At 31.5% G+C, this 18,191-nt stretch overlaps 3 protein-coding genes across 3 annotated transcripts; all 3 read left to right on the top strand.

Annotated features, from left to right (window-relative positions):
- The first annotated feature begins 17 nt into the window (after window positions 1-17).
- LOC139087838 (dnaJ protein homolog 1-like) lies at window positions 18-1,119 on the top strand. The gene is made up of 2 exons (XM_070636767.1): window positions 18-159; window positions 217-1,119. The coding sequence occupies exons 1-2, from the start codon at window positions 55-57 to the stop codon at window positions 1,078-1,080; spliced, it is 969 nt and encodes a 322-aa protein (XP_070492868.1). The 5' UTR covers window positions 18-54; the 3' UTR covers window positions 1,081-1,119.
- A 95-nt stretch (window positions 1,120-1,214) lies between these two features.
- LOC139087777 (clathrin light chain-like) lies at window positions 1,215-2,391 on the top strand. Its single transcript, XM_070636682.1, has 3 exons — window positions 1,215-1,365; window positions 1,429-1,753; window positions 1,819-2,391. The coding sequence occupies exons 1-3, from the start codon at window positions 1,284-1,286 to the stop codon at window positions 2,000-2,002; spliced, it is 591 nt and encodes a 196-aa protein (XP_070492783.1). The 5' UTR covers window positions 1,215-1,283; the 3' UTR covers window positions 2,003-2,391.
- A 28-nt stretch (window positions 2,392-2,419) lies between these two features.
- LOC139087776 (uncharacterized) lies at window positions 2,420-3,286 on the top strand. Its single transcript, XM_070636680.1, has 3 exons — window positions 2,420-2,586; window positions 2,645-2,816; window positions 2,869-3,286. The coding sequence occupies exons 1-3, from the start codon at window positions 2,468-2,470 to the stop codon at window positions 3,232-3,234; spliced, it is 657 nt and encodes a 218-aa protein (XP_070492781.1). The 5' UTR covers window positions 2,420-2,467; the 3' UTR covers window positions 3,235-3,286.
- The last annotated feature ends 14,905 nt before the right edge of the window (window positions 3,287-18,191 follow it).

Here is an 18,191-nt window from a genome sequence, read left to right as displayed (position 1 = left end):
ATTTTTGAAAATTCTGGAATAAATCTTGGCAATTAACATTTTTAATTATTTTCAATGGCAAAGGATTACTACAAAATCCTAGAAATCAATAAAGGTGCATCGGATGACGAGATCAAGAAAGCGTATCGGAAATTGGCATTGAAATATCATCCAGACAAGGTATAAACATGTTTAATATTTCTCAAAAAATATTATTAATTTATTTCAATTTTATAGAACAAGGAAAGAGGCGCTGAAGATAAGTTTAAAGAAGTCGCAGAAGCATACGAAGTCTTGTCTAATAAGGAAAAGCGTCAAGCGTATGACCAATTCGGAAATGCAGATTATACTGAATATCCATCATCCAGACCAAATCAACATCAACAAAATTTTTATACATTCCAAGGAGATGGTCGCCAAACATTCCGTGACTTTTTTGGAACTGATGACATTTTTTCTGCATTCAGTCAGTTCTCATCGTTTGATTTTCCACAAATGAATCCTCAATTTGATTCATTTCCGTCGAGAAGCTTTGGTGGAAATTCATACATGAAGCAGGATCCACCAATTCAGTATGAATTGTGGGTGTCATTAGAGGATATATACAGGGGTGGAATTAAAAAGTACAAGATTAATAAGACTAATTATGTTGGAAATGGACAAGTTTATCAGGAAGAAAAAATCTTGAATATTGAAATCAAGCCAGGCTGGAAAGCAGGAACAAAAATTACATTTCCGAAAGAAGGCGATAAACGTCCAAATATAATTCCAGCAGACATCATTTTCATCCTACGTGATCAGCCACATAAATTATTTACTCGCGTTGATAACGATATAGAGTATTCAGCATCAATTTCTTTGAAGGAAGCTCTTTGTGGCAATTTGATACTAAATGTTCCAACATTAAGCGGAGAAATTCGGAAGATTGACTTCCGCAATGAGATTATCACACCATACACGACAAAAATCATTCCTAATTTTGGTCTACCAAATCATAAAGATCCCAGAATGTTTGGATCTATGAAAATTAATTTTAAGATTCGATTCCCATCAACTTTATCGCAAGATGAGCGCAATCAATTAATGGCTATATTGCCATAAAAGTGCTTTTAATTTCTTAATTATATAACACTAATTTGAAAATGAAGATTTTTATAAGAAAATTGTAGAATTTTTTTTAACGGAAAATAAAAATTCAAATTTAGTTCTACAAAAAATTTTGCTGTCGATTTGTTTCTGTAGAGTTTTGCAATTCTTAATTCAATTTTCTTCATTTATTAAAAAAATCTATAATTAGCATTATAATGGACTTTTCTGATGATCCAGCAGCTGACTTTTTGTCCCGAGAACGTGAACAACTTGGAGATTTGATCAACGATGATGAAAGTAAGTAAAATATGTCATAAAAAGTCTTATCAAATTTAATTTCTCTTTTTATTCAATATAAAGTTCCAGCTGCAAATGACTTCAATATGTCGAATGATGATTTTGAGCTTATAAATAATGAAATTAATCAAGCAGATTCACAAGCTAATGAATTAGCTGACGATTTGTCAGGAATGAGCTTTATTTCAAGTCAGCCGATTAAGACAGAAGAAAAAGTTGTTCCTGAAAAGATCAGAATTTGGAAAGAAAATTCAGAAAAGATGCTTTTAGAAAAGGATCGTCTTGAACAAGAGGCTCGAGAAGCATTACGTGAAAGTGCTCAAAAGGAAATGGATGACTGGAAAAATAAGTATTTTGAACAGCTTGAGAAAACAAAGGCAATGAATCGGTAAGTGCGATAAGATAATTCGACGTCTGTTAAACTCATTTCCATTTTCATGACTCATCATTTAGCACTGCCGAAGATGAATTCAGACATTCCGATACGAACGGAAGTACAGAAACGAAAAATGTATGGGAAAGTATTGCCAATTTATGTGACTTTTCGTCCAAAGGACCTAAAAATACTAAGGATGCATCTCGAATCAGACAAATATTTTTGCAGATGAAGACATCACCTCCGACAAAAGTTAATTAAATTTATTGATTCTCTTAACTTGTTATAAACATATAATGAAGTTTTTTGCACTGGAATTTATGATCAGTCTGGATGTATTGACTGGACTTTTGCTCAATTCCTATGACTGCAACACTTGTGATTAAATTAAACAATTTTCCAAGATTTTTCATAGAAAATCCATAGAAAGTTATAAAGTATTTAAACAAATTAAACTGCAAAATCCAGTCAGCAAATCTAGATCCGCATGAATTTCCGCCTTAAAATATTTTGTATTCAAAATGAAGATTTATTATCTATCTATTATAAATTAATTCATTCCCTTATATTACTTGTATACTACTTTTCATAGTTTATATACCCAATAACAATCATTGAAATTTTGAAATAAAGGTTTACGTTCTCAAATACGTTAACGGTCAAAAATTATTTGAAAAACTATGTTCACGATTTTTTTGTTTTGAAAAAAAAATTTATTAAAAAATCATGGCATTATCGGTTTCTAAGAATGACAGCATTCCAAAAGGTGCTGTAAGGCTAACGGAAGAGCAGGCCTATCAATATCAAGCTGGAATTATAAGAAATTGGGACAATTTAAGTGAAGTGTAAGTAAATTGAGCAATTTTTGTGAATATTGCTAACTAAATTTATTGTCGCTTACAGATTTGGACTAAGAGCAGGAGCCGGTGTTTTGGCAGGAATTAGTGGTATATCCTCGATGGTTATTCTCAACCATTTTAGAAGAAAATTGAAATTAGGATTGCATGGAAGGATTTCAAGTTATTTACCGGTAGTTGCTATGCCTTCTGCTTTAGCTGCCTTGTTTCATGTTACTGTAAGTTATTAATCTAACTTAATAAGACACTATCTAAATATCTTAATTGCAGTTTATAGAACGGAGCATCGTTTTAAGGAAATACGATTGTCCAATATGCATACAAAGTAGAGCAGCATTTCTTCAAACAGGAATAGGCTTCATTTATCCATTTTTACTAGCACCAATGGCATCATTCATGTTTGCAACTAGACATTTTACAGTAAGGCTTCCATACATTACAGAACAACCTAAAGAATGGCTCAAACTTTGGTTGAAACTGACGAGATCAGCAAAGCATTTAGCACCTTACATAGTTTTAGCCAATATCATTGGAGCTGTAGGAATAACATCATTAGAATTTCATGAGTATCAGAAGTTACAAATGCATTTTGAGGAGCACGAAAGAAAAGTAGAAAGCGGTTACTTTGAAAAATGAAAATTAGAAGAATTGAAAATAAATCTTAGGATTAAATAGTGATTTAAATAAATCCTGGATTAATTTTAAATTGCAGGTTTAAATATTGACCACATGCTCTGCTCTCTCCTAGAGCTTTCCGATTGATTATAATTTCTCATTTTCATCCTCTCTCAATAATTTTCTGTTCCATTTTCCAGTTGCATAAAAAAGGCGCAGTCAATAAAGAGCTTTTTCCAGTCAGTCATTCCAGAGGCCGCGATACACAGAAGAAGTTGTCACAGAAGTCATGCAAATACAAAACTGCACATAATTAAATTACACACTATGAACCGAAAAGGAATATAGTCGCATTTCCAATGTATTGTACATAAAAAATATCTCTGCGTGTCCTTGAATAATTTTTTTCTTCTGTTTCTGTCCTATATATTTTTTTTCACTTACTGCAGCTCCTTGTAAGCATCCTAAATTAAAAGCGCGTGACATTTTCTGAAAAAATACTTTATATCCAACGCATATTGTTTATGAATAATGATGCTCAATGACTGCATTATGCAAATCGAATTCTTTTGTTTCGCATTTTTTTTGCTAGTTAGGGGATATGATAATGTTGTGGTTTGTGAATGGAATTGTATGAAACGAATGCAAATGAGATTGAATTAAGTAAATTAATATTTTAAAGGGAGAATTGACTGAAATTGAGTCATAGATCATGAATGCTTTAAGGTTAGCTTTAATTATGGATGGCTAGTTTGAGTTAATGTCTGGATGTGTATGAATAACTCTTCAAGAACTTGGATATCTATTCTCATACTCAAAAAGCCATGATATTCTGATTTTAATTGAAATTCGAGTCAATTTCAAGGTTAAGTACCAAATCCATGTCTACTACAACTTTACAACCTCTTATCAAGCCAAAATTCATAAAAATTTAAACACCCACTAATAGCTCTCAAAAAAGCTCAAAGCAATCGTTAAAGAATTCATACTATTGTGTATATCCACACGACATTATACTTGCATGATTCCAACAAAACTACAACATCTGTGTTAATTAGATACTTTGTCAACATTCTAAACTACAATTCAAATAGACAACAATAGCTTTGACACATTGAAAGCCTCCAGCTTCCGAATTATGTACAAAAACATTCCATTCATCCATTATTTCAAGCTGAGTATAGGAAAGCAGTCTGTATGCACTTGTTTAGAAATTTGTGGGGTGAAAATTCCCTCTTCAATGCACTCATTAGTTCAGACTGGTGTATTGTTGTATATTCATAATGGATTTTCGTTTTACAAAAACTAATAGACATCTTACCCAACGAGTTGAGGATTATACAGACAGCATCCAACCATATTCAAGTGATTTATTCGCTTTCAATTTTCAGAGTGATTTCAATTGTAAAATATAGGATAAAATATTCATCAAATGAACACGAAAATCCGCTTTATGAATGTTTTACATTTATTTTACATCCATAAATCCTTTCCTACCATGCCTCACACGTAGGTTATTTTATTTTGTTGTGTATTTTTTTATGAATTTCATTTTTCTGAAGAGTGATTTTTCATCTTTTGCACATCTTACTTTTCGCTATGCTACCTGCCAATATTTCCTCATTTTTTATATGGAATAATTTTTTTTTTTTTTTTTTTTGCAACGAGAAAGCCAGGTGTTGGGAATGAAAGAGGAAAAAATAGCACCGCGAATAGAGCAAACTGATCTCGATTGAGCGAAGTTGGCGGCGATTTTCAACATTTTGGGTTAAGTTTTTGTTTACTAATTAAAAATTTTGAATTTTTTATCAAATCAGCTCAAATTATGGAGGACAACATTAAAGTTTGGGTCTGCTAGTATACTGAGGAGCTTAATAATTGAAAATTAGAAGATCCAGTGCTGCATAAACAAGATAAAACCTTGAAATGTTACTTTCTAATCTATTCAAACTATAAAAAATTAGATTCTCGCATAAATAAACATGATTATCCAAAGAACAAGATTGAAGGATGAAGACACCATAGATCACAACAGTTATCTACAGCTAGTGAAGTAAATAAGACATTAGATTTTACCAAAGTTTATTCCATCAAGAAACAAGATAGTTTACTAAAATAATTAAGATATTTTTCGATATCACCTACGGTTGATGCATATAAAAAGAGAGCTGTATATCAACATGATGCTTAAAATCTGTTTGGATGAAGGAAAAATGTTAATTTACATAAAGTATAAAAGCACCTTTTACGTTGCTGTTGCTGATATTTTTTCCACCATCATTCGTGATAAATTTATATGCGGTAAAGGGAAAAAAGGAACTTTAAAGTATAAAGAGACAAAAGAGGAAATGGATATATTTATGGGATGCAATGTGCATCTCTTGAAGCAATATATTGACTAATAAGACTTCATGTAAACGACAACGACACGAAAAAAAGAGCAACAAGGAAAATGAATTTATTGAAAAACTGCATTAAACTAGTACACATAATGCTCACGGCTAATGGGGGTGAAATGCATCATCGCATATGTGCATACAAATGTACTGTCACCTGCAGAAATGCATTATATTCTTCGTGTTCCTTCCTTTCTACACTTTATCAAGTAAATATGAAATACAAAAATTTGCACAAGGAGAACTTAGACATTTGTCACATTCTTAAGTGTAACACAACATTCTATAAATCTTCATATTCTCATTGTTAAAAATGTTTCCTCTTATTTTTGTTCCATTCATCTGATATGCTGTATTATTGTGTAATTTTATGCATTTTTTTTTCTTTTATGATAAAGTACTCAGCTTTACTCAGTATCAAGGTGATAATGTTGGTATCTCTAACATCCATTCATCGTCATGAATTGAGTTCAGAATCCTTAGCTGTATAGAATTGAGCAGCACTAGTGCTTTAACATTGAACAGAAGAAGAGACAGCTTGATCCAATTACATAGAATATCATGATGTTGAAATGATCTTTAACGGTCATTTGAGATTTAAATGATTCAAAACCTTACAAATTCATTGTATGGTTCTCAAATTTGAACTTTATTTTCACTCTGTTCTTAATTTCTCGGTAATTTTACGCTTTAAGCTTCACTTTTTTAGATTCATTCTGAATTCACAATAACTCTTAACTGCAGGAGTGGCTCCTTTTTGCCGTCAAAAATCATCCAGTAAACTACAATTGCAAAAACTTTTAGAAGCACTGACAAAGACTATCCCAAAAATTTCATTAAACTAAAATCACATCATTTCATTCTGCATCATTGATCTGAAAAATAATACAGATACTCACACTCCATTTATCCCCTCTTTATAGTACGTAATTCTATCCTTTACAAAAAAACTTTTTCACACAATATAAATTTTACAAAATGAAATTAAAGACATCCACAAAGTGTTTGCACAAGAATATTTCGAGTTTTGAACTTGAAACGAAACAATGGACAGAACAAAAAAAATCGAATAAATTTCTATTCTCCACCTATTTGCTGCTTCTAAAACAATGATTTCACTTTCTTTATCGGAAAAAATAGCAGAACTGGAGAAAAAAGAATCTGACAATGAAATTTTTCCACCCTTTTTTCTCTTCTTTATTTATTTATTCTTACAGATTTCCAGTTCCTCTAATTTTTTGTGGATTTCAATGGTGTTTTTATTTTATCGGAGTGTCCTGTTATTGTGATTGACATGATTCAGTCAGGGAATAGCCATGGATTCGAATATAAAATAACAACGATGTTTATTCTTCAGTGATCAGAAACAGACTGACTTTTTATTAGAAAGGGGTTTTCAACTATGTAAAATACATATACAATTTGAATTGTAAATTACCGTTATAACATATCAGAGTTGCTTTGTTACTAGAAGAGTTCGAAACTAGTTTTGATTTTTCAAAGAACTAGCCCTATAAAATGCGTTTCCATCCACAAACCATCCGAACCCACATCTAAACTAGGCTTTTTGTTTCTCTGGCTCCATTCACTTCATGTCCTTTGAAAGTTTACTTTAAATAGAATTTCTTGGCTTTATTTTCATTTTTTTTTCTTCTCGTTGAATGGAAACAATGACAATGACAATAGTATCGAGAGTGGTAATAGAGTGGAATGAAATGACAAAGCATCAGCAGAAGAGGATGAATAAAAAAAATAAGAGAAAAGAATGGAAATTGTTTCGATGTTTCAGTGAAATTTCTCGGGGGAGACGAATAGATTCACAAAACAAATTTGTTCTTTTGATGTCTTTCAATATCCTATTGATGTGATTGTGATCCATTGAAGCTTTCTTTCCTATGAAATTAACCTACATTTTTATAAGAGTTGACCTAAAAAAGGGATTGTATTTACACTTTAATAAATCATAATTAAAATTCTTGTGCGTTTTGAGCACAGCACTAAGAATTAAAAAGAATCCACTAGAAACTTTTTCAATTCACAGCTCAATCAGAAGCTATAGCTTGGCATTGATGAGAAACAAAAGAGAGAAAGAGAAAAAAAATCAATTTACGATCTGAAATTGACTTGGTTGCTGTAAATGCCATTCTTATTATTTCTTGATTGAAATTGAAACTTTTAATTGATTTCCATCAGGGCTTCCTTGTGTGTGTCCCTCAAGTTTCAGATGAATTTTCCAACTCACTTTCCATTGTGTTTTTTGAATTAAAAATTAAATTGAGAAAAGAGAAATGAAAGTTAAGAAGGTTATGAGGTGCTAAGGGGATAAGCAGCAATTTTCTCTTCCAATAATCTAAGAAGTTTCCCTCGATGAATGAGAAATTGCCATGACTATTGAACTAAAATGGTTGTCTGATGTTATCGACGATAGAAACTATTTCTATGGCATGTATGGTGCTGCTTGTGATTGCTTTTCTTTCAAACTGATAGAAATAGTTAGAATTCAATCTAAGATTGCATTGGAATTTGAATAAAATTGCAATAAAATTCTAACCGTCATTAAAAATTCAGATTTCAAAAGTCAAGTAAAAAATTCAAATTAATTCTATCAGTTACAAATTTGGAGCATAAAATCGATATTTAATTCGATTTAAAGCATTATCCAGCACTTCTCTTACATTATAATTAAGCGAAAAGACAAAACGAATCAAAAATCTCAATCAGATTGAATTACAGCCATCAAAGATATAGTTTTGAATTGAATATTGACTTAAGTGAAGCTTCTCGAGTGTCTCTGCTTGTGATATCTTGTGAATTATAGAATGTAAAAGTGTAGTTTAATTAATTTGTCAACTCATGCAAACGAAGGGAGGAAAAATGAAAATTTTCCATCTGATAATTGAAGTTGGAAAATGTTTTATTTTTTTGCAATTAAAATGAGAACTTTAATCTACGGAATTAAATAGTATTTATTTAATAAAGACAATATTTGAACATATGAGGATGGCTCCGTTCCTATTAAAAATTCTGGAATAAATTTATTTTTGTAATAAAACTTTTTTGAAGCTTTACAAAATTTAAATTTAAATTTTTTTCATTTTGAGGGAAACAAAAGAAGATTGTAGCTTAATTCTGGAGTGTAGTTCCTTCATAAGCTTCTCTGTTTCAAATTTGAACACTTGACATGCCTGGATACATACGCAAAAGCCTTAAATATTCATGAAACGCTGTACTTTTTAAAATAAATTTAAATACTTAATAATGTATGGAAATGTGTATGCTGGTTCTAAGATGACAATGCTATCCAGAACTCCATTTTGCAGTACATCCCCCAAACTGAACATAAATCTAACAGAAACATACAAAGGGAAAAAGTTCCACTTTAAATTTTAATGATTCAATTATTCAGGATGAAAATGATTCCAGTTCATCGTAATTTTCTACGTTAAATACATTCCAACAATTGACTGTGCCAGGAAATTGAAAATTGTTGTAAAAAATGCAACACACAAAAAAACAGTCATTTTCACTCAGGGAACTTTTTGTCATCAAATAAATAAAATCCATTTTTTTTTGTGTTCGGTTCTTCCGCAAATAAACATTCACAGTAAATTGATTTCAAATGGGGTCAGAAGCTTTACTCATGCGTGTATTCCGCAACTTAATAGTGCAAAATACCATGCGAGACTGGTAGTAAAGCAATTAAGACTGCTGAGTTTACATGAACATTTTAAAAATAAATCGAGATTTGTAATTTTATTGTTTAATTGTTTTTTACTAGAGACTGAGCATGTTTATTGAATTCTGTTGGGATTGAAGTAAGCATTCAATTCGGCCCTTCAGGCAAAAGTTAATTTAACATGTGATATAGTTTACGTTATTGTTTCGCATCATTTCTTCATACATCCCCGAGCTAATATGACTTGTTTTACAGCCAATCTCGTGTAATTTTTAATGTGAGGTAGCAATTTAATGAACGAATCATGAATTTTTAATAAGGAATGAGGAATCTGCGATTTTTTGGGGCTGAATTTAGTTTAAATTATTCACAATGATGTTTATTCTTCAGAGTTCAAGAGTAGACTGAACTTTTGTATGAAAAAGGGGTTTTCAACTATGAACATTATTCAATTTTATTCAAATCTCAAATGACCGTTATAAAAGGTTCTTGTTCTGAGAGCTCTATTGAAGCAAGCATTTGTGGTCGGAGCATCATTTTTCATACAGCAAGCTATAATTAGAAACTAAAATGGAAATAAATAAAAAAAAGTGCTAAATTTTAATAAAATTTCTCTCAACATTCAAAACCCACCTACCGAGAATTTATAGACACCGCTTTATTTTAAGCACTCATTCAATTTTTATATTCACGCATCTGTTTTTATTTCCAAATTCATCATACACATATATGTGCATGAAAAAAATACTGGAACGTAAAAATCTCTCTCTCATTGAATATAAATAAACATTGGTGTTTATAAAAAAAATTTATATTTTTTTTGCACCAGAAAAAAACGAGGAGTAACTGCCTTCGTATAATTTTTTATGTCTGTATGTAACGACAATATATGAGGATCAACATCAGCTAAGCTTTTATAAACATAAAACAACAAAAAACAACCCATTTAACTGAGCATCCTTGCCTACCATTAATATAACATTCTTTACTCCTTTTTTTATACACAGTCCTGATGTTTGTCTATTCTAGCCTATGTAGAAGCTATTGCCATTTATAATATTATTTTTAAAGATTTTCCTCAATTTTTTTTCGAGGGTACGTGCATATGTAAGTATGTTTGTGTGCGGAAAAAATGGTTTTCAAAATAAACATGTGACAGAGAAAAACTTCTGCCAGTTTGAACACAAAATCACAGTTGATGCTTCCCCTTTTGACAAATCGGTGATTCTTTAGATGAGTTTTTAGAATTTTTCACCAAAGAATCGTTTTTTTACAATTTTTTTCCACTAAGTTACATAATTTTATTTGCTAGGATTGTTCTTTAGCATGAAAACTATCATATTTAATTAAATAGAGGACCTGTGAATCCTTATTAATTTAGTTATTTAAGTTTTTATGCAAATATCTCGGTTTCACTAAATGGAATTCTCATCTGAAGAATTCGATTTTAAGGAAATTGGAGTAGAATTTGTTCCAGAATCAAAACAAATATTAAAACAAACACATTTTTCTATGAACTGATGCATTAACCAATCTAAATAAACAGTTAATTAAAGCAGAAATTCGATTCTTAGTTGAAAAAAAGTGAAACCGAGAAATTTTTAAGCTTTTTCATTCCTAATCCATGACGAAAAATACCAAATGAAATTTTCATAAAACTCAATTTTTTCGTGTTAATTAAGCATTTAAATGTCAAATAACTACTAATTAAAGAAGAATTAATGTTTACAGACTGTTTAAAGTTCATTTAAACTTTCAAAACTTAAAATTAGGAAAGATTTTTATGAAAACGTTTTTTAGTACCAAATTTAAAATAACCTTGGATTGTAAAAGCTCTTTTTCAAAAATTCAACTCATCCAAAGAATCGCCCAAATTGAATAAGGGTAGAATTGTGTGCTTTTTTGTATTCGGACTGTTTCAAAGCAAAAGTTGTTACTGCTAAGGCTGCTTTTAACATTTTGTTAAACGTGACTGTATCTACTTTAAAAAGGAAGAGCTTTATTGGTAAATGACATTGAACGGCCAATGTCTGATGTTACATTTTGATGTGAAAGAAGCTACTACAGTGCTTGGCATTGAACTTTTTTGGATAAAATTCCATTTTAGAACATTTTAGTTTAGTACAAAAGTTGAAAATTATAAAAATTAATTAAATTGTGATTTGTGTCTACATTATTGTAACTGGATCTACCAAATACTTAACTCCTCCTTATTTAGCATCCAAAGATCAAGATTATAATAAATCCAAGACTCAATTTGAATGAAAATTCATCAAATTCAAAACAATCGAAAGAGCTTCAATCTTGCCACATTTACCAGTGTACTTCCAACTCTCGCTAGCCATTACCACATTCAATGCACAATATAAAATATTCTCAAGTGAATACACTCCTATTTAATGTTGATACAGGACATCCACAGGAATTATTAAATAAGAATAAAAATCCTTCCTGTAATTATTTTTCAATGATAATAAATAATGACAACAGCCACAATGACAATGGAAAGAGCAAAAATAATAATAATGAAAAAGGGAAAAATGACTTCAAAAACGGAAATGCTGTGAGTCGCAGTTCATTCAAACTGAAACTCTATGAATTTTCATTCCGATTTGACTGAAAATGTTAGTTTATTAAATTTTTTTACGACTGCAGAATGATGCATGCATTTATGGATCATCATCCAGTGTATTTATTTGATATTTTCACACAATAGAGATGAGTGTGTGTATGTAACCATAACAAAAGATTTTTATAGTCATGTTTTGAAACTGAAACCATAGATGCTCGCATGGATATGACAAAAAGTTTGCCATTGAATGCAAAAATCCACTGAATAAGTAACTTTAAATTGGGATGTAACTGATGTGGATTTTCGCGTTGAATGTAGAATAATTGGACAATTGATGTGTCTAGATGGCTATAATCAATTTCTACATCCATTCAAGGTATGATACAAAAGTGAGGAATGAACTCAATTACTAAGGTACCTGAAAATAACGGAACCATTAACATTAATACCTTTACAGCAATTTTAGAAAGAAAAAATATGGAACTTCGTAATCATCCTCATAAACAGAATTCTTCAGCACATCCATCTTCATGCAAAATCCCAAAAAAATGACTTTAAATCACGCCGAAGCTCTTATTTTACATGAAAACACATTTCGCTGAAAAAAAGTAATGCGACTCATTAATCTAAATTCATTGAACATGCTTGCATTGAATGGCTTGCTAGCACAGCGACTCATTCATGTATATATACACACAATGTGTAAATAAAACAAGCACATTATATTTCTAAATTATTAATTCACAACATTTTTCATTTTTATGGTCGTTTGCCATCCTTCCTTCTCCTTTCATTTCCTTGTTATGTAACACTAGAGCCATTTTTATCCTTTTAAATAGAAGTAAAATAATAAAAAAATGGTATAAAGAGAGAGATATCAAATTTTTTAGGATTCGGGAAGCCGTAAACAAAGATAAATGTAATTATTCATTAATTAATCTTGGTATGGGAAAATCATGTGATTGTATAATTATCATGGTTTGTCATCAATATGACACACATCTAGCTTTTTACTGTATTTTGGGATCCTGAAGATAGTTTGAGACTGAATCTATCGATAGACGCAAATAATGATGATTTTGTCACAGAGTTTGCGTTTGACGGCTACATGGATGCAAAGGCTACAAGATTCACAGTCTCCATATCCTATGTCGACTAGAGTTGTCACTTATCGATTTGAAAATCTATCACAGACATATTACTGTTACAGCTGGTTATAGCCTTTGAATAGGTAGTACCATTGCCTAGGTATTGACTTTGGCTAGGTAAGCCTAAAAGAATGCAAATTTGTATGCATTTCAATAGGTAATGCCTAGACAAAGTCAAAAGCTAAAATGACCTCTCAACAGGCACCTGTCAGACAACACTGATGTCGGCCTTACCACCGATCTTCAGCTCAGGTTAGAATATTCTTTAAAGTTATAGTCCTCAATATTGTCTGTATATAGAATAGGAATTGAACTCACGTCTTTTCGGTTTACTCCTGATTCCAAACTTACGGTCTGTTTTCTAGTCTCAATCAGGAAAATTCAGCAAAATGTTACTCTATATTTCAAATTCGACTCTCCTCAGAGACTATATTTCTAATGTATTCAATAGCTTTTCGGTAAACAATGCGGAAGTAATTAATTATCTATGGCATAATTAATCATAACTGATAAACAATTTGTGGTTTACTGCACCGTTCAAGTACTAATATATAATAATTCCTTAGTTCCAATCCTACTCCATCCATAATCGTGATTGGAGTGTATAGAAAGCTAGTCCCTATTAAATTTTCATTGCAAATTTTTTGTGTCTCTTCGTAATAATTAAGCATTATTTTTAGTAGGATATTTGACATTCTACCCTTCCAAAATGTTTATTTTATCTCCTCAATATCTGAAAAACGAGGGCCACATAAAGTGTCGCCATAAAAAATTAAAGAATACATAGGAATAATGATTCAAAGTTTATGTCCCATTTTTGGCTCTAAAAATGAAAGAAAAAAAAATTCGATATCCTTTAATACACAATTTTCTGTGTGTGAATGGGGTCATCATGAGCAGGAGGAGGCGGATAATGTGAGAAGGATAAAAGAGAATCGGATGAAGATCCTTAAAAATCACGAGATTATGTCGATATAACTTAAAATTTCTTTTCTATTTTGCTGGAAATTACAGGCAAGGTTAAACTTAATGGTGAAAGAATATTTCACTTCTTTCCTTCCGACAGTACCTTTTTCCTTTCTTTTCATCGTGCAAATGTGGCCATATTCACGGAGGTCGATGGAGACATAAATTATCAGAAAATGTCAATTTTACTATAAAGGGAGTGTGTTGGACACAGGACGTTTAATTATTCTACTAAATGTACTTTCATATTCAATTTACATCTGTTCGCATGGATAAATCGATTTTATATTTTCTGAAGGTTGGGTCGTTCGAGTGTTATGTCACATTATCGAGACCCAATCGACACAAATGAAGAAGGCCCGGAAACGAAGCTTTTAAAGCTCTACTACACATCTTATATTGACATCAAATGGAACCAGTTTCCGTCTGTCGTCCATATAGCGGCCAAAAATAAGTGGTTTCCATTTTGAGTCGCTCGGGGTGTACAATAGCTAGCTTATGATTAATCCAAAAAATACCAAAAATTCTATGATGTTTCCGAAACTAGGATATAAAGATCGTCGGACATTGAAGCCGGGCAAACAACTCAGGTGTCACTTTTGTCACTTGTCATCTAAGTTGTCTGCTTCCTGGTCGGACACCCTTATATCATCAAGTTTCTATGAATTGGACCATATGTTGATCCCACTGATGCTGTGTTGTTTAAAGTCTAACAAAAAATAAGAATCTCCTCATCAGTTACTTAATATCCACAACACCCAACAGTAAAAAATTGAGCAGTCTTAAGGTAGTCAAAATTAAGAATTAATTTCAAGAGTATTATGTAAAAGTCCTGTGAAAGTATTCTAAAGCTTAAAATCAGACAGGTCTTCATCCATATCCATAACAATTAAATGAAAGGAAAATCTCTTCGTTTCATACCAAACTGGCTACCTTCTCTTTTATACAATCATTTTTCGTTCATGTTAAACACAAAGCTTTTTTCTGTAGCACAAACATGCCATTTTTTAAATGTTGAGGAATGAGACACTGTGAAAAGAAAAGGAAGACGAGGAATGACAACTAAACACTCATTGAATTATTCTTCATCTGATGGGCTCTATATGGATCACATTCAAACCTATATTCTCCTTTTTCAATTGTTAATCGACAATTTGTATTCATCAATGCCTTCGATAATGGCACAGACATGCGATAGATTTCACCATTTATCTCTGTTTGTACTCTTTATCCTTCGGCAGAAAAAAGAGCACAATTTTCCTTTTTCTTCTTTCTGATGACGATTACAGATTGTTTGAAATCAGTGCTGAATGTACACATCAAACAGCTTTTATGCAGAACACAATGAAAAATTCAAAAATTGAACCTTTTTTTTCCTCAAAACATTCTTGTGAAATTAGATAAATAAATTTATTCATGAGGGCAATTTTTAGGAATGTTTAATAATTTTTTTAGTAGGAAATAAATGTTTTGATATCCCTCGTAGCTTTATAAATATTCGATCAGAGAATAATATCCTATTTTTGAAATGTCACATGATAATTTGATAGATCCAGGTCAATAGAATTGTATCCCATCTCACACATCATGTCTGTTCTCTTTTGTCCATTAACTGTCCATAATCTTATAAAGCGTAAACACCCTATAAAAACGTAGCAATTCAATAATGTCGACCTTGATGTGGAAGAGCAAATAAAAAGCCGTTATTTTTTAAATTTTTGAATTTTTCCGCAACTTTCTCTCAATTTTGCGTTCGAAAATGATCGAATTTGAAAAGCTGCCGATTTTGAGTTCTGTCAAATAATATTTTTTATCAAATTGATGTTCATAGTCATAACTACACTTAGTTTGGTCCATTTAATAGTTTACACAACTAATTTACATCACATTTACGCAAAATAACTCAAAAAATTTCATGAAAACAAAGAAATTTCGAAATCCAAAATGTTCGGAAATTCGACATTGGAATTTTGAAATTTTTGAAATTCGATGTCAAACTAAAATGTTCGAAATTACAAATCAAATTTTAAAATGCTCGAAAATTCGATATCAAAATTTAAAATGTTCGAAAATTCGATACCGAAAATAAATTCCACCACACATCTCATTGACATTGGCCGAATTCAGCATCAATATTATATCCGGAATTTTTTTGAGACAATTGGAAACGAGACAGGCTACCGGAAACCAAAAACAATCATTGATATTTTTTTTTCTTGGCATATTATGAGTATCAACGGCATATCATCATAATTGCAGCAGATGTCCTGTGTATATATTTTGTATTATTAGCTAGATGATAATGGAAATGATAAAAGGTGTTAGGTCGGATTGTCTGGCTGTTTACATAAGCATTGACTTGTCCAAAATGTACTGGCCCAAACAGCTTAAAGGCTTGGATGTCATGGGTATCAACCGGAAATCATGCTATACTGACTTGTATAACATATACCTGACTTTGCCTCTCTCTGTCATTCAGTAGGTTAAGTCAATAGAAAGTTATGCTACCTCATGCTACCTATTGAATGACATGCGTTTCAGTCTAATCAATCGCCCTGATTCCCTTATTATTCCTTCCATCAATCTACGCAAAACACACTCATTTTATTCTGCATACAACAATGTAGATTGCCATCATATATATAAATTATATTCGTGACTAGAAATAATTTCTCATTCATTTTGTGCTCATATTTGTTGATATGCAATTGTGACAATGCATGGCATTTGGGAAGCGTAAAAAAATATTATAAGAAGGTTAAATAATGTCCATGTATGCAGACATTCCTACAGTTCCTGATTCAATTTTAATCTCATCAAACGAGCATCATCAGTGATTTTTGGTCATTAGAAAATGTAGAAAATTCAACCACAATTATGCATATTTGCAATGTTACCCAAAAGCCTATACATGCCAGTGGATATACCCAGAAAAAAGAATTGGTGCCATTCAAAATGTTTTAATCTAGTAAATTAAACAATTTATTTCGTGAATATTCAATATCAATGCTCATTCCATCTCTCCAGCACAGCCAGCCAGCCATTAAGTTTCATGAATATTTAACTCGTTAAAATATTTGGAATTATCATTATTAACATTTTTTTCTGTCTGTGCACATGTGGACATGTGTATGTGCATCCTTGAAATGAATTTTTATCAGATTTGAGTAGGCATAGGGTGTAGGTTGACCTTGGCTGTTATTGTAAGTACTAAGAACTGGATTTAGATTTGGGTAGAGTTGTGCATGAGACAAGATTCCAAGGCAGAGGTAGTCAACCTTTTGTATCTCATGGCACACCTTGATGATCAAAGACACGACTTACAACATCGTCTTCGACAAGCGATTCTAAGCACACGTTGATGGCAAGGTACGATCGAAGCTGTGACCACGGTCATACAGTTTGGACAGCACTGCTCTATGAGGATTCATCCTAATTCTAATAAAATATTCCCCAAGGGACCGTAAAAATGGTGCTCAAAACAGAATGATAATAAATGTGGTTTTTAGATTAATGGATTAATGTGTGGGATCAGAAAGAATTTTATTGACCATTTTATTTTAATATGTTTACATGAAAATATTTTTGTGCCTTAATAAATAACATTTATGCATGTGATTGTGGATTTTGTATGAAAATAATGCACAGAAGTGAACAGTTCGCATGCGACTGATCAAAAGCTCTTGAATATCATTTATGTCTCTTTTCGGATGGAAATGGCTCATTTTGGATAGGATGTAAAGGCAAATCAAATGAAATTTTTCTCATTATCCTCAATACATCTTATCCATCGTAATCAACGTAAACTTTGCAATAAGCCATTTTCCTTTTTATGTCAGTTATATTCATTCTTTCCTGTCTGCAGGAAATCAGCGTGACAAAAGAATTTTAATATTCTCATTCTTTTCATAAAATGTTCCTTAATAATTTTTTCATTACTGACTTAATGTCTGCTTCTTGAACTTTTACTTCCATCAAATTATACGACAGACATTTTCAGCTATAGAAAATTCAATAAATTCAACATTTAAATTCAGCTTCAATAAAACGTCCAGTAACTGCTCTCGTACTTCACAACGACATATCAAATGAACGATAATTGACTTCAATTTCCCTCGCTGCTCTTTTCCAGGTAAATAATAAAAGAACTTTAATTGCCATTTCATATCAGAAGTGTCAAAAGATGAGAGCATCCTTTTGACAACTGGAGAGGTGCTTTT

The sequence above is a fragment of the Chironomus tepperi genome, unplaced genomic scaffold, assembly GCF_022539635.2.
Source record: "Chironomus tepperi strain 1889 unplaced genomic scaffold, CSIRO-AGI_Ctep_v1 contig_137, whole genome shotgun sequence".
NCBI classification, from domain to species: domain Eukaryota; kingdom Metazoa; phylum Arthropoda; class Insecta; order Diptera; family Chironomidae; genus Chironomus; species Chironomus tepperi.
The sequence above is the reverse complement of the archived record's forward strand: the minus strand, read 5'-3'. Positions and strand labels throughout refer to the sequence as shown.

Coding starts and splice junctions, on each gene's coding strand:
- LOC139087838 (XM_070636767.1), top strand. CDS start 55: ATGGCAAAGGATTACTACAAAATCCTAGAAATCAATAAAGGTGCATCG. Junction 160..216: donor TGAAATATCATCCAGACAAG/GTATAAACATGT, acceptor TCAATTTTATAG/AACAAGGAAAGAGGCGCTGA.
- LOC139087777 (XM_070636682.1), top strand. CDS start 1,284: ATGGACTTTTCTGATGATCCAGCAGCTGACTTTTTGTCCCGAGAACGT. Junction 1,366..1,428: donor TTTGATCAACGATGATGAAA/GTAAGTAAAATA, acceptor TTCAATATAAAG/TTCCAGCTGCAAATGACTTC. Junction 1,754..1,818: donor AAAACAAAGGCAATGAATCG/GTAAGTGCGATA, acceptor CTCATCATTTAG/CACTGCCGAAGATGAATTCA.
- LOC139087776 (XM_070636680.1), top strand. CDS start 2,468: ATGGCATTATCGGTTTCTAAGAATGACAGCATTCCAAAAGGTGCTGTA. Junction 2,587..2,644: donor TGGGACAATTTAAGTGAAGT/GTAAGTAAATTG, acceptor TGTCGCTTACAG/ATTTGGACTAAGAGCAGGAG. Junction 2,817..2,868: donor CTGCCTTGTTTCATGTTACT/GTAAGTTATTAA, acceptor TCTTAATTGCAG/TTTATAGAACGGAGCATCGT.